We start from the raw sequence: 22,278 nt of genomic DNA, 5'->3' as shown, positions 1-22,278 counted from the left end.
GATGCCAATGCCAACAGTGTGACCGCCTTCCAAGTAAGAAACTTGACATCCACCTTCTGTAAAGGCTCGAACCAATCCGATTGCAGGAACTGCAGCACTACATTAAGATCCCAAGGTGCCGTAGGAGGCACAAAAGGTGGCTGGATGTGCAGAACCCCTTTCAAGAATGTCTGAACCTCAGAGAGAGCAGCTAATTGTTTCTGGAAGAAAATGGACAAGGCCGAAATCTGGACCTTTATGGAGCCCAAGCATAGGCCCACATCCACACCAGCTTGCAGAGAGAGGAGAAACCGTCCCAGTTGAAACTCCATCATAGGAAACTTCTTGGATTCACACCAAGACACATACTGTTTCCAAATCCAATGGTAATGTTTAGTCATTACTCCCTTCCTAGCCTGTATCAGGGTAGGAATTACCTTGTTCAGAATGCCCTTCCGAGCTAAGATCTGTCGTTCAATCTCCATGCCGTCAAACGTAGCCGCGGTACGTCTTGATAGGCGAATAGCCCCTATTGAAGAAGGTCTTCACGAAGAGGAAGAGGCCTCGGATCCTCCAGCAGTAATTCCAGAAGATCCGCGTACCAAGCCCTTCTTGGCCAGTCCAGAGCAATGAGAATCACCTGAACTCTTGTTCTTTTTATTAGTTTGAGGATCCTTGGGATGATTGGAAGTGGAGGAAACACATACACTGATTGGAACACCCACGGAGTTACCAGTGCGTCCACCGCCACTGCTTATGGGTTTCTCAACCTGGAACAGTACCTCCAAAGCCTCTTGTTGAGGCGAGAGGCCATCATGTCTATCTGAGGTACACCCCATCGGCTTGTCACCTCTGTGAACACCTCCGGGTGGAGGCCCCATTCTCCTGGATGGAGATCATGTCTGCTGAGAAAGTCTGCTTCCCAGTTGTCCACTCCCGGAATGAAGATTGCTGACAGCGCCACCGCGTGCTTTTCTGCCCAGAGGAGGATTCTTGTTACCTCTTACATTCCCGCTTTACTGTTCGTTCTGCCCTGTCGGTTTATGTAGGACACTGCCGTTACATTGTCCGACTGAACTTGAATGGCCTGATCTTGTAGAAGATGTACCGCTTGAAGAAGCCCGTTGTATACGGCCCTTAGTTCCAGAATGTTTATCGGAAGGATGGATTCCAGACTTGACCACTTTCCTTGGAATTTTTCCCCTTGGATGACTGCTCCTCAACCTCTTAGACTTGCATCCGTGGTTAGAAGGATCCAATTCTGAATCCCGAACCTGTGGCCCCCGAGAAGGTGAGAAGTTTGCAGCCACCAGAGGAGTGAAAATCTGGCATTCGGCGACAGGCGTATCCGCTGGTGCATGTGAAGATGTGATCCTGACCATTTGTCCAGGAGATCCAGTTCGAAGGACCGTGCATGGAATCTTACGTACTGTAGAGCCTCGTAGAAGGCTACCATCTTCCCCAGAAGGCGAATGCACTGATGAACCGATACCCGGGCTGGCTTCAGGACATCCCGGACCATTGATTGGATCACCAACGCTTTCTCCACCGGTAGAAACACCCTCTGCACTTCCGTGTTGAGTATCATCCTCAGGAAGGGCAGTCTTTTTGTCAGCTCCTTTGCGTGCCGAGACTGCCATGGAAGAAGCCCTTGCATTCAGCATGCCAAGGTCCTTCATGGCCTCCACCATAAAGCCTGCAGAATCCTGTATGTGACACAAAAACAATTCAATGTCACTCCTATCCATAGTATCTAAGTCCTCTAGTAATGTGCCTGACCACTTTACTATGGCTTTAGAAATCCACGCACAAGCAATAGTGGGCCTTAAAGCTATGCCAGTAGCTGAGTATAGTGATTTCAGCGTAGTCTCAATCTTGCGGCCAGCCGTATCTTTTAAAGTGGTTGAACCAGGGACAGGTAAAACCACCTTTTTTGACAACCTAAATACAGAAGCGTCTACTATAGGGGGTTTTCCCATTTTTTTCTGTCCTCTTCAGGGAAAGGGAAAGCAATGAGAACCCTTTACGGGATCTGGAATTTTTTCTCTGGGTTTTCCCAGGATTTTTCAAACAAAGAGTTTAACTCCTTAGAAACAGGGAAGGTAAGCGGGGATTTCTTACTTTCCGTAAAATAAGATTCCTCTACCTGCTCAGGTACCTTTTCAGAAATATGTAAAATGTCCCTAATGGCTTCAATCATTAGTTGCACCCCCATAGCAAGTGATGCATCCCCCCTGTAGATCCCCATCACTGTCACCTGAAGCAGAGTCGGTATCAGTGTCAGCTTTCATTATCTGGGCAAGTGTACATTTGTGTGGGTACGTAGGGGGGGTCTTAGACGCAGCAGTGGGGGGCTGAGTATGTCAAACCCTCCACAGATTTTCTCAAAAACTGCATTTCTTTCTCAGTATGTGACATACTTGTTGAAATCTGGGATATCATTCCCCTTAAAGAATCCACCCATGGGGGTTCGGATTCAGAATGCTGGGAAAGTACATTGCAGTCCTGAGTACATGGAATAGACTCTTCAGGAGAAGATAAACCCTCTGCCGCACAGAACACAGAGTCCTTAGACATGGTAATGTGGGCTATACACACACACACACAGGAAAATTTCAGACACAGTTTCTCCCAGAGTACCTTCAGAGAGTAACAGAGTATAAGGAGCCAGCCACACAGCACCCCAGTAGGCAGTTATAATGATAAAAGCCCGGCGCTGACTAATTAACCTTAATGGGGTAATCAGTACTATAATCACACTCCCCCTGTCTATAACACCCTGGTACCGCAGAGATACTGTATGCTGGAGTTATGTGGTGGGCAGCGCTCCCTGCAGGGAGAAAATGGCGCTAGTGAGTGCTGGATCTGCTCTGAAGAGAAGCCCCACCCCCTGTAATGGCGCCCGACTTCCCACACAAATCGTATTATACTGGCCTGAGGATTTTGTTGCTAACAGCGGGATTAGCCCCTGTTAGCTGCTTGACCAGTGTAGGGTGAGCCGCGCTGGCTCAGAACTGTTGAAGTCAAAAATATTACATAAAAAGAACATACAAACGACACACATGAGTCGCTATACTTGCAAATACGCGCAACGAGCACAGCAATATATGGTAACACACGCATTTACAAGGACATGCCACAGAGATGGATTCGACACTTATTTCATACAGTATATAATTATAATAATATCAAGCGCCAGACATCATGATGATTTAAAATTATATAATGAAGTAATGTCATGTATGTGTATTATTTGAACGAAACCAGATACACCTGTCATATTTGGTATTAAAGCAAGCAGATTAATGTGTAGATTCATTTGACACTTGTTATTAAGTTGTAGGACATTGCAACAAATAATTATGATTAAATGTATAAAAGCTAAAATCACTTTTATTAGAACAATAGATATTCCAAACAGGTAATGGACAGGAAGCTCAGGCCAACCCCTTTGGACGTCCCCAAGGCTGAACCTGTTCAGCATATACAAAGAGACTAGTGACTCATCATGAATGAGTGAGTCCCCTCCCCCAGAAACTAGATAACACATTGCTGATCACACAGGAGGTCAGTAGCTGTGTTTTGGACTAGACGATGATGGAGTTATTGCCAGATCAGTTCCTGTTTTGGTCTCAGCGTAAGATGGAGTCCCAGCATGATTTTAGAGAAACATAGAAACATAGAATTTGTCGGCAGATAAGAACCACTTGGCCCATCTAGTCTGCCCCTTATTTTTATTTTTTTATATTATTTTTTAACACTAACCTTATTTGATCCTTATTTCTTTGTAAGGATATCCTTATGTCTATCCCATGCATGTTTAAATTGCTCTACTGTCTTAGCCTCTACCACCTCTGATGGGAGGCTATTCCACTTGTCCACTACCCTTTCTGTGAAATAATTTTTCCGCAAATTTCCCCTGAACCTCCCCCCCTCCAGTCTCAGTGCATGTCCTCGTGTCCTATTGCTTCTCTTCATTTGGAGAATGTTTCCCTCCTGGACTTTGTTAAAACCCTTCATATATTTGAAAGTTTCTATCATGTCCCCCCTTTCCCTTCTCTGCTCCAAACTATACATATTGAGATTTCTTAGTCTTTCTGGGTATGTTTTGTGATGTAGGCCATGCACCATTTTAGTTGCCCTCCTTTGTACAGTTTCTAATGTATTAATATCCTTTTGAAGATATGGCCTCCAGAACTGAATACAGTATTCTAGATGAGGCCGTACCAATGACCTATACAGTGGCATTATTACTTCTTTCTTTCTGCTGCTGATTCCCCTCCCAATGCAGCCAAGCATCTGACTTGCCTTCCTCATTGCCTTGTTACATTGCTTACCTGCTTTTAAGTCTTCTGAAATAGTGACTCCTAGATCCCTTTCCTCCTCAGTAGTTTCCAGTATAGTGCCATTAATACTGTATTTAGCTTTAGGATTTTTGAGACCCAAGTGCATGATTTTGCATTTTTTGGCATTAAACTGTAATTGCCAGACTCTTGACCATTCCTCTAGTCTACCTAGATCCTCAATCATTTGTTTTACCCCACCTGGTGTGTCTACCCTGTTGCATACCTTTGTGTCATCTGCAAAAAGGCATACTTTCCCTTTAATGCCATTTGCAATGTCACCAATAAAGATATTAAAAAGCACTGGTCCAAGTACAGATCCCTGGGGTACTCCACTGGTAACATTTCCCTCCTGTGAATGTACTCCATTTACCACAACTCTCTGTTTTCTATCCTTCAACCAAGATCTTATCCATTCAATAATCCTAATATCCAATCCCAAACTTTCAAGTTTATTTAGCAATCTGCGATGTGGAACTGTGTCAAAAGCCTTACTAAAGTCTAGATAAGCTATATCCATGGCTCCACCTTTATCCATCACTTTAGTCACACAATCAAAAAAGTCAATAAGATTTGTTTGACATGATCTCCCCCCAGTGAATCCATGCTGTTTGGGATCCAGTAAATTGCCGGATTTGAGATAATCTACAACTCTTTCTTTTAAGAGTGTTTCCATCAATTTCCCTACTACTGATGTAAGACTCACTGGTCTGTAGTTGTTTGCCTCTTCCTTGCTTCCACTTTTGTGCAGTGGGACTACGTTTGCTCTTTTCCAGTCCCCTGGAATTTCTCCTGTAGCTAATGACTGGTTGAATAATTCTGTCAATGGTGCTACCAGCACCTCTTTAAGTTCTTTTAATATCCTTGGATGTATCCCATCTGGCCCCATAGATTTGTCCACTTTCAGCTTTGAGAGTTCTGTTAGGACCTTCTCCTCTGTAAATGTACTTGTTTCATTTTCCTGAATATCCCTGCAACTTAACTGTGGCCCCTTCCCCTCTCTTTCAGTAGTAAATACTGAGCAAAAATAATCATTAAGATGATCTGCTATTAAATTGTCTCCTTCAACAAGACTCCCAGTGTCCGTCTTTAGTTTTATAATTCCGCCTTTTGTTTTTCTCTTTTCGCTTATATACCTAAAAAAAGTTTTGCCTCCTTTACCCACTGACTGGGCCATTTTCTCCTCAGCTTGTGCCTTTGCACATCTGATTACCTTCTTTGTCTCCTTCTGTCTAACAAGATATATCTTTTTGTCTTCATTATTTTGTGTCTGCTTATATTTCCTAAAAGCCATCTTTTTTGCTCTCACAATATTTGCTACTTCTTTTGCAAACCACACTGGCTTCCTTTTCCTTGTGTTTTTCCTAACAGTTTTGATACAAAGGTCTGTTGCCTTCAATATTGCACATTTGAATGTTTCCCACCTCTCCTGCACTGTTTCCAAGTTCCTCCACTCTGCCAAAGAATCGCTTACACATTTTCCCATCCCTACAAAATCAGCCTTCCTAAAATCCAACACCTTTGTTTTTGTATGGGACGAGTCAGTCTCTGTCTTAATGCTGAACCATACTGCTTGATGATCACTGGATCCCAGGTTTTCACCCACTTTTACATCCGATAATCTGTCTCCATTTGTAAGTATTAAGTCTAATATTGCGTCTTTCCGAGTGGGCTCCCTCACCAATTGGTGGAGGGATGCTCCCTGAAGGGAATTTAAAATGTTCCTACTTCTAGTGGAACTAGCAACAGACACCTCCCAGTTTACATCAGGAAGATTAAAGTCTCCCATGATTATTACCTCTCCTTTTAATGCCATTTTAGTTATGTCCTGCAATAGGTTCTTGTCAAGTTCCTCTTCCTGACCTGGTGGCCTGTATATCACGCCAATACGAATAATCAACTTTTCCCCTGTTTCTATGGTCACCCAAAGGGCCTCAGTTTTTTCTTCAATACTTTGTATTAATGTAGTATTTATGGCATTTTTTACATACATTGCTACCCCTCCTCCGATTTTTCCAATTCTGTCCTTCCTAAATAAAGTATATCCCGGTATAGCTATGTCCCAGTCATGATTTTCATTGTACCATGACTCTGTAATTGCCACAATGTCTAGATCATCCCTTGTCATTATTGCAGTTAGTTCTGGGATTTTATTTCCTAAGCTCCTAGCATTTGCACACATAGCTTTTAGAGTTTTGTTAGTGCTTTTTCTGTTCCTAGCTATGTTCTTCTCTCTGCCTATTTTTATTTGGTTTTGATCTGAATTATCTTCTGTTGCTGTGGATATGCTTCCTATTCCTTTTGCCTGCAGAAACAATACCTCTGTGTTGGGGGAGCAGATTTCTTTATTCCTATTTGGTTCACTGCCCCCCTTTGTTAGTTTAAATAGTTCTTGATGAAGCATCCAAACTGAGAGAGAGAGAGAGAGACATAAGCATTGAGGGAATGGTATTGTATTGCTGGCATGTAACTGTAACTGGCATGTAACTGTAACTGCATGTAACTGTAACTGTATGTAACTGTATGTATTAACTGCTTACTGTATGAGTTGTAGCTATAGGTATACGGTACATTGTAATATATTGAATCCATATCCTCTTAATAACAAATATATACATCAACGAGCTTTGGAACTCAGATAATGTGTGGGTGTATTGTTTTCTCTTATGGGATGCAGTGTTTTGCGATGTACAGCGCACTTTTATCGTATATGGCAATAAGATGCGCCTGGCGTCTGCAATATATATTAGAGTGGGCATTTTAAATATTTGTGAGAAAGCAATTTGGCATTCACAGATTTTGTCTCTTACGGGATATCAGGGTCTTAATGATGCACTGTACATTACAAATGTGGCTGTAATCGACCGGCTCTGATGGACGCAACGCGACGCTGATGAAAATATGATATCAGTATGATATGAAATTTCAAGGGACAATGCATTTCTCATAATATTTAAGATGCTAAAATTTATTTTTATTGTTGCGAAACAAAGTTCAAATAAGTCATATTGTGTATGATTCAGATTGGATTGTTTATCTGTTAAGTAGGGTTAAAAGTACATTTAAAAGTTGCTGCATAGCCTTGATATAGTTTTTTTTAACTCAGGCCTAAAATAACTTCAGGTGCTTGTATAATGTGTGATTTCTTTGTGACAAAGGAAGCCGCATGGTCTGGCCTCCATTTTGGACTAACCACATGGCCTGTCCACCATTTTGTGTAAACCTCATGGATGTGGAAGGGGGAGGAGCAGTGGCCATTTTAGGAAGGTCATTTTCTAAATAGCTGATTTTCAGTCTGCTCAGAATAATCAGTTTCCTTGGTCACATCAAACACCATTTATGAGTTACCAATGCATTTATTTAACCCATGCCATAGTCAATTACAAATAGTTTCAGTTGGGCCTAGTGAGAGTAAATGGTAAGATAAATGCTTGGCTTGGTAAAAAAAATTGCACATAGATAGAAAAAGGAAAGAAAGAGTTGGTTTTGTTTTTTTTCCTTACAAGACTTCTAGAATCTGCTTGCTATAGGATAGCCATTGAAATGCAAATTAACCTGTATAACTGCTTTTTCTTAGCAGTGAAAACCACTTTTACAGGCAGGCAAAAGCACATAGCTTTGATATGCAAATTAGAAGCACTGAATGGTTAAATGAGTCTTATAGGAGACCAGTGAATGGTACATATATATAATATTATTATAATTATGTGTATATTTATATCAGTGTATGTTCTGCAAGATAGCTATCCAATCTGAATCATATCATTTAAATTATAAATTATTGCAGTCATTATAGATCTGTGTGAAATAGGATACATTTGTTGCTATATAGGTAAATTTGAAATAACAGTATTTTAAGGAAGTAAGTGTAAAGACACAAACGCAGGTCTGCATAAAAGTTTATACAGAACAAGTTGTGTCTAGTGGGCAATAGTAATTAGTATTGTTCACATTTATATTAGAGCTGTGTGATTTGTTTTATTGCGGACGCAGGGTTTTGTACACGTGTCTCGGACAAAGTAAAGGACTGCGCACGCAGCGTAAGAGACACGCACGGTCGCGTGTGTATGCAAAGTGCGTAAGAATGCGGGCGCTAAGTACAAATTACACAATAGTGTCGTTTAGTTCAAAGGTGGGATAGTAGACATTTAATACAATAGCACATAACTATCAGATTTCAAAAGCAGGTTACTCTAAATTTAGTTTAAAAAACTGTATTGCCTCTGGGGTAGAGCTGCCTATCTGAATGAATTGAAATTTTCTGTACAGAAAAAAACCAAAGTGTATTTGAGTGAGCGAACGTAGGAGTGAGTGGATTGAACCCAGGGAATTCGGGATCCCGTAGTGTGGTACATCAGGTAAGTGGAGGCTTGGTGGCGTGAGGCGGCTGACTCACGTTAGTATAAGGTTTAATACGCAAATCGTGAGGAGATTTGCAGAGGAGCGTAATAGGGAATTGTGCATTGTGTAGTATTGAAGTAAAAAGGTTTTTTGTTACGCTCCGAGCTGAGGGTCACAGTTTGTACATTGACCCGTGGTTGTACGGCAGATAGGTAAAAAGTACCTATACACTGTGTGATTGGACTGCGCATTTGTAGGTGCGATAGATAGCGCAACTTGATATCCCTTTTACAAGCTTTTTGCGTAGAATCGCGGTATCATTAGCGCTGTATAGAGCATACGCAAGCGTGATTTGTGTATAAAAAGTGTATAGGGAGTTTTCGCTGGTCTCTCTCAGGAAAATCTCCAGCGGCAGATATTTACTGGAAAAGGTAAGTCACTCCTAACACTTCCAGTAAATAGAAACTAGATAGGGCCTCACTGGGTACGCGGTGTTCACTATTGGAGTGAGTCGTGGTACTCAGCGGAGAAGGAGCAAGTGAAAGCGCTAGGTGTCTTTCACCGTCTATTTGCGGTGTGCATTGGGGATTGCGTTTATTGCCAAAAACTTCGCGATGGGATCCAATTGCATAAGCAGTGGGCGTTTGGTAGCTAGGGTTCAGGCTGAAGAAGAGTTGGGAGTGAGAAGGTCAGACTCGGGACCGAGAAGGTCATAATTGCGACCGAGAAGGTCAGCAAGGTTTATTATGTGTGAAAAGTATGGTTCACACACGGAGGCTTTTTGCAATGAATGGTTACTATAACTGACAAAGATAGGGTACCATTCCTTAAGGTGGGTAGCTTTGAACCAGAGGTATTGCAGAACTTAAGGATAAGGATATGTCTGATAAAATCCAGAAAACAAAGGGTCAGACATACAAATTGTTTAAACCTGTGGCAGCAAGAGGGGTTGGTGAGTTTGATCCTAAGGTATTGCAGGTGGTATGTCTAACCAAAGTCATATAAGACAAGAATGGAAATATAAGAACTGTTTGAACTTGTAGCAACAAGGGCCCTCATTCCGAGTTGTTCGCTCGCAAGCTGCTTTTAGCAGCTTTACACACGCTAAGCCGCCGCCTACTGGGAGTGAATCTTAGCTTCTTAAAATTGCGAACGAAAGATTCTCAAAATTGCGACCACACACCTCTTAGCAGTTTCTGAGTAGCTCCAGACTTACTCGGCATCTGCGATCAGTTCAGTGCTTGTCGTTCCTGGTTTGACGTCACAAACACACCCAGCGTTCGCCCAGACACTCCTCCGTTTCTCCAGCCACTCCCGCGTTTTTCCCAGAAACGGTAGCGTTTTTTCGCACACACCCATAAAACGGCCTGTTTCCGCCCAGAAACACCCACTTCCTGTCAATCACATTACGATCACCAGAACGAAGAAAAAACCGTGAGTAAAATTCCTAACTGCATAGCAAATTTACTTGGCGCAGTCGCAGTGCGGACATTGCGCATGCGCACTAAGCGGAAAATCGCTGCGATGCGAAAAAATTTACAGAGCGAACAACTCGGAATGACCCCCAAAAAACAAGTAGGAAGAAAAAAAGAGAATGCAAGTACACCACCATATGTAGATGTGGAAGCAGTTACGGCCAGCATACAAACTATAGAAAATAATAAAAATATGAAAAATATGACTGTAACCTATATATGTACTAATGAATGTTGAAGTTTTATTTAGGAGGAGAAGGTGACCTGATTGTTTTCAGCCATTTCTCATGTACCCAGAGGAGTATCCAACCGGTAAAAGAAGAGTAGTAGCCTGTGGGGGAAGTGGCTGAGACCAGTGGAACAGGTAAGTACGGTATCATTCATGTACATATATAGTAAAACCCAAAAATAAAACAAAAAAAATCAAGAAAGTAACGTCATAAATGGAGAAAAACCTGTCCGCACATTAGTATTTGCCAGTAGGAAAGCGGACAGAGACAAGGTAACCCCCGGGTATTTCTTTCAGTTACCATATAAGAAGTATTCATTCCTAGTAATGCCCCTAGTCAAGATGAGCTCGGAAATGTTTGTTGGACCATGTACAGACCCTTAATACGGGATGAGATGGATTGAATGAATACTTCGTATGACCTAGAAGCTTGTTAAACTTTTTTTTTTGTGTGTCTCTTGCAGTAATAGAAAACTCTTCATCTGGATAAGATCACTGGTAAACACTAATTCGGCAAATGGGAGGTGGCTGTCTCCGTGCAAATGGACGGGCTCAATAAGGCATTGAGTGTCAGGGTGCAGACTTCTTTGCAAAATTGGAAAGGGGTCACAGTAGCTAATCTTAGATAGTGTGCTATTGAACATCACAAGAATAGTGCTAGGCACAGAGAACAACAGGTGGAGAGGTTGAGGACAGTAAGTTTACTGGCACATACAGGAAAGACCCATCAGTCCAAACCCCAGATCCCTAATGGTCAATAATATGTTACAATTGTAGGAAGGAAGGGCATTTTGCCAGAGATTGAAGGAGTAGTAGGACACATAGTCAATATAGATCCCCTAGACAGAAAACACAAGCCACATTATTAAACACATAGACGGGACCAAGGGACATATAGTAAGGAATCATAAGCCATATAGAAAACACAGATTCGGCTAATGGGAAGAACAAAATAAATGCAACATTACCCTTTGACAAAACAAGCTGGGGTTAAGATGGGGCCTCTAAACTTTTGCTTCTTTTTCCTAGCAGAAATGGCCCCTGATTAACTTAATTTTGTTAGATATGATATACATATACTATGCTCCCGCTCAGGAAGTACAAAGTATGTTAGACACCCACGAAGACTAACGTCGCATTCTACTGTTCTAGATGCATGTCCATCACAGGTAGAGGAAATTATCTCACAGATACCGGGTTTTCTATGAACTTAGGATGGACAGGACACTGGATTGATGGCTGGGATAGTCCCAATAGCGATACGACAAGCACAGAAATTTTTTTAAGGGGGGTAGACCAAGTAGAGAATCACTTCCCCGTAGTGCCCAATCCAGTTGTCAAATTTTTATAAAATCTTCACCTCTACAAACTCATCTGTCACCAACCTCTATTCTGTTTCTCTACAGTTTCCTCTTCATCGTTTGCGTTCACACAGGGTGGTACAATACATGGACCCAATTACAGTTCAAACTCCACATGCCTAGGTACTTCAGAGTTCTGCCCGAACCCAGTATATCTCAACATCACGATGACACCAGTATTACTGCAGTGTGCCTTGTCATGCACAAAGGGTGGAGAATGGGAATACCGGTGAAGGGAAATTTTGTGTAGACACTGATATGCCTGTTGGTGAATGGCAAACCTGACATTTTCTTTTTCATTTCCTTCTTCTTTCTCTCCTCTAGAGATGTTTCTTTTTTTCTTTTCTTTTTTTTTTCAAGTCTTGCTCATGGTACTCTACATTGCAAACACACAATAGTTAAATTAAGATACAAAAAAATTGTGTTCCCTACAGGAAAAGGCAGTCTGGAGGACAAAGGGGTATGGCCAGGAGTCCTCAGGACTGTGGGCAGGTGGACACGGTAAGCCAGTAGCCCCCAGAGCATACCTTCCAAGTCTAGCAGAGGTGGCACACGGTCTGACTCATCTAGGCAAAGAGGGTAGGTGCAGGCTGATGAGAGCCTACTGGTGTGCGCCAGGATTCTATTCTTATGCAGGTAAGAGAGCAATGACCTGTCTTGCTTGCTTGATGAAGAATATTGGTAAAGCAATACCAACAGAGCCATCCCATATCCCTCCTGCAGACGGATCTTTTCAGGAAATACAAATCGACTTCGTACAGTTAACACCCTTTAGGAATTATTGTTATGTATTGGTGTGCACTGATGTTTTCTCTAACTGGGTAGGGGCATTTCCTGCCGCCACGGATGCTGCTGTATTTTCCGCAAAGGAAAATTGCGCAGAAATTTGTGTGTAGATAATGGTACCCCTAGAAGTAGGAGCAAAGCTTGAAATTGTACTATTGTGATCATAGATACTGCCACTAGTATTATGTAGCTTGGAAACCACTCCCAGATCTTCACTTAACGAATCACCCTCTTCGAAAAAAAATTTGTTTTGGTATTTGTGTTTTTTTGGTTGTTTTTGGAAGACAACCTCATGTCATGATTGATCCGCACAATGATCAGAAATACACCAATGAGGTGACAGTACAGTACCTTATTGAGATGAGCCAGCATTTGAGAACTTGACAAAAGAACTTGAAACTGTTGATTGCTGGTATGCCAAATACTAACTGTCTTGATTGTGAACCAAGAGACTGTGTGATTGTTCTTACGCTTAGGTTGCCTAATAGACAGGTGGGAAGGACCATACCAAGTTTTTTTGACAGCACTAAAGGTCGCCGAAAGAGAGACTTGGGTCCACTCGTCCCACTGCAAGAAGGTCGCTGACCCGGAGAGAACTCGTGACAAAGTAGTTTATTGCTCACATTCATCGAGTTTGTGTAGTTTGGTAAAGGTGTGTTCGAAGTGAACTATGTGTTCCAAGTGAACTGTGTGTTCAAAGAGCAAGGTGGAGAGCAAAGTGAACTGTGTGTTCCAAGTGAACTGTGTGTTCAAAGAGCAAGGCAAAGAGAACCTCATATCACTAAAGACTCTGTTCCGTGAAGACTGAGAGGCGGCACTGTTGAACACTACCTCAGCGTACTAAAGGATTGCAGAAAGACCAGTCATTGTAATTGATTTGTTATGAACAAGAGTTGTTTTGTTCTATTTCTCTTTTCTCTCTTTCCCGCTGACAAACATTTTCTTTCAGGATATTCTATTTTTGCGAGGTTTTTTTATGAGGAGTCGAGTGTGGGACTGGAACTGGTTCTGGAGGAAGGAGTGATTTCCTTATAGGATCCCAGGATTAGCCGATCAGTTTGTTAAAGTCAGAGAAAAATCAAAGTTCTAGTACTTATGGAGTTCAGAAGTAATCAGGAACAATCAGACAATGGCTATTCACACATCGCAGATATAGAGCCCATTTATATATGTGGAAGAAAGGTTTATGAGTGTCTCTCCCCGAACTCTGAAGGTTTATGTTATTTAGGAAGGACACTACTTATAACCCTTGTTCAATGATTAAACAGACCTAGCATACATTCCAGAAAGGGAAACAATGTTCAGAAAATGATAGGAATATGTAGATCATGAACATTTTATATGTCACTGTCACTATTTGTTTGTGTCTTCTTCATCTACCCAGCAGAACATCAATCGAATCCAAACATCAGCGTACAAAGACGTAGGTACATGTATGTGTGAAATGTTCGTCGCAAATCAGACATTATAGGCCAAAGCACTGTCCCAGCATACTCTAAAGGTTGAATGTTGTCCCACACCCAACCAGTGGTCCCGTGACCGCCGAGTGCATATAGAGGATGTCTCGTCCTCCTCCCTGTCTTCCCCAAATATAGACAAGTGTCTGATTTGCAAAATTAATACATACTTGTGTCTAGGTCACCGATTATTGTATGAAATATTTTTTTTCTTATGTTAATAATTGATGGCAGTTATTGTTTGCTGCCAAAGGGTGGACTGTCGAAGTAAAAAATATAACATAAAAAGAACATACAAACTACACACATATAAGTCGCTATACTTGCAAATACGCGCAGCGAGCACAGCAATATATGGTAACACACACATTTACACGGACATGCCACAGAGATGGATTCGACACTTATTTCATACAGTACATAATTATAATAATATCAAGCGCCAGACATCATGATGATTTAAAATTATATAATGAAGTAATGTCATGTATGTGTATTATTTGAACGAAACCAGATACACCTGTCATATTTGGTATTAAAGCAAGCAGATTAATGTGTAGATTAATTTGACACTTGTTATTAAGTTGTAGGACATTGCAACAAATAATTATGATTAAATGTATAAAAGCTAAAATCACTTTTATTAGAACAATAGATATTCCAAACAGGTAGTGGACAGGCAGCTCAGGCCAGCCCCTTTGGACGTCCCCAAGGCTGAACCTGTTCAGCATATACAAAGAGACTAGTGACTCATCATGAATGAGTGAGTCCCCTCCCCCAGAAACTAGATAACACATTGCTGATCACACAGGAGGTCAGTAGCTGTGTTTTGGACTAGACGATGATGGAGTTATTGCCAGATCAGTTCCTGTTTTGGTCTCAGCGTAAGATGGAGTCCCAGCATGATTTTAGAGAGAGAGAGAGAGACATAAGCATTTAATGGTATTGTATTGCTGGCATGTAACTGTAACTGGCATGTAACTGTAACTGCATGAAACTGTAACTGTATGTAACTGTATGTATTAACTGCTTACTGTATGAGTTGTAGCTATAGGTATACGGTATATTGTAATATATTGAATCCATATCCTTTTAATAACAAATATATACATCAATGAGCTTTGGAACTCAGATAATGTGTGGGTGTATTGTTTTCTCTTATGGGATGCAGTGTTTTGCGATGTACAGCACACTTTTATTGTATATGGTAATAAGATGCGCCTGGCGTCTGCAATATATATTAGAGTGGGCATTTTAAATATTTGTGAGAAAGCAATTTGGCATTCACAGAACGCCCCTCAAAGCTCCTACACTGTGTGTTGCTGAGCCTTCCTGCAGCGCAGCCTGTCAGAGCTGCGCTCCCACCCTTGTGCCACCATTCCCGCCGGTGACCCGCTAACCGGGCCGCCGGTGCTGTACTCACCACTCTTTCTTCTGGCTCTGTTAGGGGGTGGCGGCCGTGCTGTGGGAGCGAGCGGTCGCCTCGTGGGCTTGCGATCAGCACCCTCTGGAGCTCAGTGTCCTGTCAGCGGAGTAGAGGACCATTAACTTCAAGAGTTGGTTCCTACTCCCCCCCATAAGTCCCACGAAGCAGGAAGGCTGTTGCCAGCAGCCTTCCTGTAACCTCATTTACTCTAGAAAACAACAAAACTAAGAAAACTCCTAGGAGTTCCCCTAGCTGTGACCGACTCCTCCAGGCACATTTTCTAAACTGAGTCTGGTAGGAGGGGCATAGAGGGAGGAGCCAGGCCACACTATTAAACTCTTAAAGTGTCCATGGCTCCTAGTGGACCTGTCTATTCCTCATGGTACTAAATGGAACCCCAGCATCCTCTAGGACGTAAGATAAAGTGGATTTATTAGCGGTTAGTGAATCCATGTCTGGAATTAAAAATAACCTTTAATTAGGGTAATGAGGTATCCTTGGGGTTTAAATAGCACCTGTGGATTGTTTGGGGATATTTTCTATATTACGTATGGTGATTTGGTGGTGTGTGCAGGGTCGGACTGGCCCACAGGGGTACAGGGGAAACCCCCGGTGGGCCCTACCACATGTGGGCCCACCCCTACCTCTGGGGATCAGGTTCTAGATTGTGCACTTGAATTTTATATTATACATGTGTTACATTTTACTGCACAGGATTATGGTGTATGGTCTATAGTGCATTGCTGTTATTAATCTGGTACATTATCATGATGCACTAGCAGTATTTACTAAAAATATTTATCAAGGGGCCCAGACCATACACTCATTAATGGTTATCCAAGCCTCTAAGCAAGGGCCCCTACCACTGCATTCCCCCAGTGGGCCCTTCATGCCCCAGACCGACACTGGGTGTGTGGTGACACACTTTCTCACTAAACAGTTCATGATAGGCAGCTCTATTTACCGTACTGATTTGTCCCCATTTTTTGTGTAAATTGTCTATTGTACACCAATAAAAGTTTTTCCATGACCCTGACTAGACATGTTGTCAAATCTCAAGTCACCAGCCAATTAACTTGGCATCAGTACAGCTACTTAAGCCTCCTCTCAAACACTGACTAGCTGAACAATCACAGCTATGTGGTCCACCTTTGAAGCTGTGTTGTGTGTGCAGCAAAATTATGGAGGATTAACCCTGTCTGTAGCATAAGGCTGCAGACTCTCAGAGGAAGCCTTAGTCTATCCCAAAATAGTCTGGGGCAAACTACCCTTTCTACCACAATATAAACGAGGGGCATGCAATAAGTTTCTGGATATGCAGTGCATAGGTAGAGTAAACACAATCTAACTGTCTAGTTGTGAACTGTAATATTTAAGTAAAGTACTTGTGAAATGTCAAGTCACAGACTATATATAAGCAGCACTGCACACTGAAGAGGTCAGCATGTTCACTTCCTTCACACAATCATTATGGAGCTCAACAGAGGCCAATAGAGAGCCATGACCATATACTGTATGAGTATGACAGCAGGAGAATTTGGGCCAACTGTGAGCTGCTTTTGGGAAGGAAGCACTGACCTGCAACATTGTGTTTGAGTGGTTTACAGAATTTCAGCTCAGGAGACGGTCCTTGGAAGACGAGAAGCGCTGTGGGTGGCCAACCTGTGTCAGCCTTTACCGAGGATAACATTGTTGCAGTGTGGGCCATAGCTGATTTGGATGCCAGGGAGACCATGGCACAGTTAGAGAAGCAGACAGGCATCTCATCAGGATCCATCTGCTTGATACTCCATAAAAAGTTTGGACTGAGCAAGATTTCTACATTCTGGGTGCCCCGTCGGCAGTTTTGAGAACAGAAAGTGACTAGGTGGCGCAACATGCTGGCCAGGTTTAATGTCGGTCACTCAATTTCTGTCTGGGAGATCATCAGTGGTAATGAATCCTGGATCTACAATTTAGACCCTGAGACCAAACAACAGTTGGTCCAGTTGTAAGTGCGACGCGACAGAAGTTTCAATGTGAGAATAGTGTGGCCAATCAAATGGTGGCTGTTTTTGTGGCAAAGACTGGTCATGTAGCTATCTTACCACTAGTGCAGCAGCACATCATTAGGGACTGGTATGCCAATCAAAGCCTGATGCAAGTGCTGTAAGCCATTTCTAGGCGCCATCCAAGAACTTGCAATTGTGGTGCTTTTCTCAATCACAACAATGTACCTGCCGACAAGTCCTGGAAAGTGGTGGAGTTTTTGGCCCATGAACGCATCCAGGAGCTTGGTCATCTACCGTACAGTACAGACCTGGCCCCAAACGACTTCTTCATGTTGCCACAAATCAAGTGCAAGATGCATGGAAATCATTTTGAGGTACCGGAAGTTGCAGTAGAGACCTTTATCCAGCATGTAGAGGACTTACAGTATCTGCTTCGCCAAGTGGCTTTAGTTCATAGACTCCTCTGGCGAACACTTTCAAAAGATGTAATGGTCACTTCATTAGTAAGTTGTAATAAGTTCTTTGCTATCATTTATGGGCCATTTTTATTTTACTTCCATATGGGATCAAGAGATCTTAAACAAGTAGTATCAGTGTCATGTCCTACTGGAAATGCAATAAGTATATTCTCAAAAAGTTGGAAAAAGTGTTCATCTAGAAAATCCTTCAAGGCTTAAAGAATTAAGCAAATTTAACATAATCCAAATTAGTTGTTTCTCCGGCAGGTTAACAGTACAAGTATATATATTATAAGGTCCTTTCAATTCTATATGCTAATACGTTTAATAAATATAAAAACACATGAATTCATAATGACCTTAAAAATTAAACTGTCTACAGTAAACATACCTTTCATCACAAGTAACTGTTATCACATTCTCTGATCCAATGCCAAGGACTGCAGATGCTTTTTCAAAAGAATAGTGGCTCTATAGGGATAACAAAAGGGAATGTTAAATAGGCCCTTCAAGCACAAATGCAAACATTTGTAGAACCAAAATGAAGAGCTTGTGGCTACAATTTGGGCAGGTTACTTTACGTGGTGAGTGTGTAATTTATAGATTATAAAAGCTCATGCGTAAATTTAATCTAAATAAAACACCTCCCACAATTAATTCTGCCTAGGTAAATGAAAACCACACTAGGTAATATATGACAATAATGCAGGGGTTCCCAAACTTTTTTGAATCACAGCGCCCTAGAGTATCAGAATAAGTAATTTCACGGCACCTGTAGGCCAAAAGTTTCTTATTGAGAAATTTTGAAAGAAGTCTAAATTAAGTAAATTGTGTTTATATGTCATTCTTAGGTTCAATTGTGTGGTGTAGGACACAATTTTCTTCTGTGTCCACATATTTTATGATTGGAAGCCACCAGCACTGGTTTTGCCTATTACATTGACCAGAACATTTTTTTAATTGGTCTTGGACCACCAACCCAGGGCACCCCTGCAAGTATCCTGAGGCACGCCAGGGAACCATGACACACAGTTGGAGAACCACTGCAATAATGAATTCCATGAGAAGTGTAGGCTCAAAAAGAGTAGGGATTGTGGCATCCCTCAAATGGCAAAACAACAACAATTCAAATACTGTATAAGGAGGCGCTGTTTCTTCTGGATAATAGATATAGTTTATTAAACAATCATAAATTGTATACATTTCATATGTACATAAAAATTTAATTTATGAAGGAGCGTGGCCACGACAGCAGCTGAGTGAGATGTGATTCTCAGGAACTCTCTGGTTGCTTATCCTTTCTCCCCGTCTTGACTAGTTACCAGTGACATGCAGTGAGGTGAGGCAGAACCTTTTCTGTCGCACTGCAGTATACACCAGAGTTTTGTCTATATAAAGTATGTGAAAATTACAAAGAATATATAATAAAAAATCATCTTTGTATTACTCAAATCATTTTTATAGTCAAAACTCTAAAGTGAAAAGTGTACCTTTTCTGCACATCTCTGAACACAACTCACCAAATTTCTAGCAGTATATACTGCTGCACATTTGTGTAATGCCCCCATGAACCCATGGGCTCTTATATAGTGTGTAAATGTGGCTCTGGTGCTAGCCAGTGCCTCCCCAGCCATTTACCTCACTGCACATCACTGCCGGTTACTGACCTGACAGGTGGTGTCAGTTTGGAGAAGTCTGGCACGGGTGATCAAAAGCTCCCAGATGCTGCTACATCCGCCCATTTGACCCATCGGCAGTGCTAACTCAGCTCTCTATACGGGGCATAGAGCTGCATTCTCTGTCATCCTTTTGCCTGTTGTACACACTGGTGCCGAAAGAGGGGGGGTCATGACCACGCCTCCTGTGATTAGGCCACCCCCTCTGAAAAGTACCCAGGCCCAGCCAGGCTCTCTACTGCCCTGGTGGTACAGTGTTTTTTAAAAGCTAGGCTTTTTTCCTCCTTGAGAAGGCGAATACTCTGTAGCTTAAGATGTGCTTATGGGGCTCCTGCTTGATGTCGGTGGCCATTTTAGCTGAAGTCTGCTGTAGTACTCTCCACTCTTCCCTCTCCTCCTCTGCCTGCTGACATTTATCATACACAGCAGACTATGGTTCATATGGATTTAGTATGAGTTACCGGCGGCAGTGATGCCGGCGTCGGTATCCCGAAAATTGAAATACTGACAGGGGTGAGCTACCTATGTTCTCCTCTACCAACTAATGCTCCCTTCCTGCAGCCTAACCTTAACCTCCCCCTTTGGTGCCAAACCCTTACCTTCCCCTGTTGTTGCCTAAACCGAACTCCCCCCCACCCCTTTCTCACAGCCTAAACCTAACCCTCCTCCTTAGTGCTTAAACCTAACCCCGCACCCCATCCCCCATAGTGCCTAACCATAGCCCTCCATCCCCGCAGCCTAACCCTAACCTCTCCCCTTCCACATCCTAACCCTAACCTCCCAGGGTGGTGTTTAAACCTAAAAACACCCACCCACCCCTAGCCCTAAACCTAACCCTCCAGCTATACCCGCGGTCAGGATTCTGGTGTCGACATCCTGACCTTTTCGGAATTCCAGCGTAGGTATTCTGATGGTCGTCGGGATTCCAGCAGCCGGCACCTTGACCGTATTCCTTACATATATCCTTATTAGTCTACTCACAGCGAGTAAATCAAGTCAAGCTGCAGCTGTAGCTAAGCTTGAAAAATATGCACTCCCTTCCTCCCAGCAGGAGTCCCCCACGTGAACTGCTCCTGACCATTCACTACCATCCACCTCTCCCCCAGCTGCAGGACAACTTACCTCTCCTGACATTCTGCAGCAAGTCCTAGAGGCTATCACAAACTGACAAAAAGCTCTCCACCAAAATTGGTGAAGTACAAACTGATGTATCCCTTACTGCAACAGGATCTGCAGAGAGTGCGGGAGTGTGTTGGGAAAGCTGAATGTCATATTTCAGTGCAGAGGATGCTTAATCCCCATTGAAGATCCAGGAGGCATCTTTGGCTTCCCAATTTCCACTATGCAAAGAAAGTTATCTGATATGGAGGGTCACTTACGGCACAAGAAGGTCTGCTTCGTAGGCCTACTGGAAAAAGAAGGGTCTAACCAGGTTGGTGGCAACTTATGGTCGCAAGACCTTTACTCTTCAGTTTGCAGTGGAGCAGGCACATTCCTATGCAACCCGTACCACCTGTGGCTCTTCTATGCACATTCATTGCCAGGTTCCTCCATCATCAGGACCACGACTTTGCCTAGCACATACCGAGGGTCCGCTGGAGCAAACAACTGTAACATTTCAGCATTTCTGGTTTTCGCCATGGCGCTCCATATAGACAGGACACAATTCCTACAGATTAAAACCATTTATGACACTTGAATAGGTCCTATGCCATACAATTTCCATTCAAGTTGCAGGTGGTGGCAGATGGCAAAACCAAGTTCTTTCTGACACCATGTGAAGCTGCAATGTGGCGGGACAACTGTGTGCCAGGACCTCGGCAGTAAGCCACTGACTGATTTCTCAGACTGGACTTCCCTTTGGATGTACAATCTGCTGCTTGTAACTATGGTGGTCATTCCGAGTTGATCGCTAGCTGCATTTGTTCGCAGCGCAGCGATTAGGCTAAAAAATGGCAGTTCTGCGCATGCGTATGCGGCGCAATGCGCACGCGCGATGTACAGGCACAACGAATGATGTCGTTTTTGCACAGGGTCTAGCGATGCATTTCAGTCGCATTGGTTGCCGCAGAGTGATTGACAGGAAGAGGGCGTTTCTGGGTGGCAACTGACCGTTTTCAGGGAGTTTTCAGGGAGTGTTCGGAAAAACCCAGGCGTGCCAGGGAAAACACAGGCGTGGCTGAGCGAACGCTGGACGGGTGTGTGACGTCACATCTGGAACTGAATAGTCTGAAGTGATCGCAAGCGCTGAGTAGGTTTTGAGCTACGCTGAAACGACAATTTTTTGCAGGCGCTCTGCTAAGCTAAAATACACTCCCCAGTGGGCGGCGGCATAGCGTTTTCATGGCAGCTAAAAACTGCTAGCGAACGATCAACTCGGAGAGACCCCCTATACCTTAACTAATTGGCAATGGTTGCAGTGACTTTCTTCCTACCATTCATTTTATATCTAAAATGTATATCCTTGTTTACTGTTTATATTCTTCCAAATGTCATCGTATGTACTGCATACCCTGTGTACAGTACTTACTGTTATATCTACAAGTTGTGAGGATTGCACTAACATGAGCCGGTTATGTTGCTGGATCCTTATCTTTTTATTTAGCCAAGCAGGCCCAATTGCATTGATGGCCATATCTTTTATTGCACCAATACAGTTCATACAATACTTCGAAGAAGAAAAGGAACCAGTTTACAAAATGGGTGCATTCTCCCCTCAAAAAGCATACTCTTTATTAGGTATACTTTAGAAACTG

The 22,278-nt window shown here is 42.7% G+C and overlaps 1 protein-coding gene across 2 annotated transcripts in view; it reads right to left on the bottom strand.

The window, feature by feature from the left end:
• Positions 1 to 22,278, bottom strand: part of LOC134927892 (glutamate decarboxylase 1-like) — a 308,357-nt gene that overhangs the window by 79,617 nt on the left and 206,462 nt on the right. For both annotated transcript variants that reach the window (XM_063922977.1, XM_063922976.1), the window contains exon 7: positions 18,238 to 18,317. In XM_063922977.1, the coding sequence (XP_063779047.1) occupies positions 18,238 to 18,317 (80 nt within the window). The remainder of the gene's footprint in view (positions 1 to 18,237; positions 18,318 to 22,278) is intronic.

This window comes from Pseudophryne corroboree, chromosome 5, assembly GCF_028390025.1.
Source record: "Pseudophryne corroboree isolate aPseCor3 chromosome 5, aPseCor3.hap2, whole genome shotgun sequence".
NCBI classification, from domain to species: Eukaryota; Metazoa; Chordata; class Amphibia; order Anura; family Myobatrachidae; genus Pseudophryne; species Pseudophryne corroboree.
Note: the sequence above shows the minus strand (reverse complement) of the source record. Positions and strands in the feature narration are given on the sequence as shown.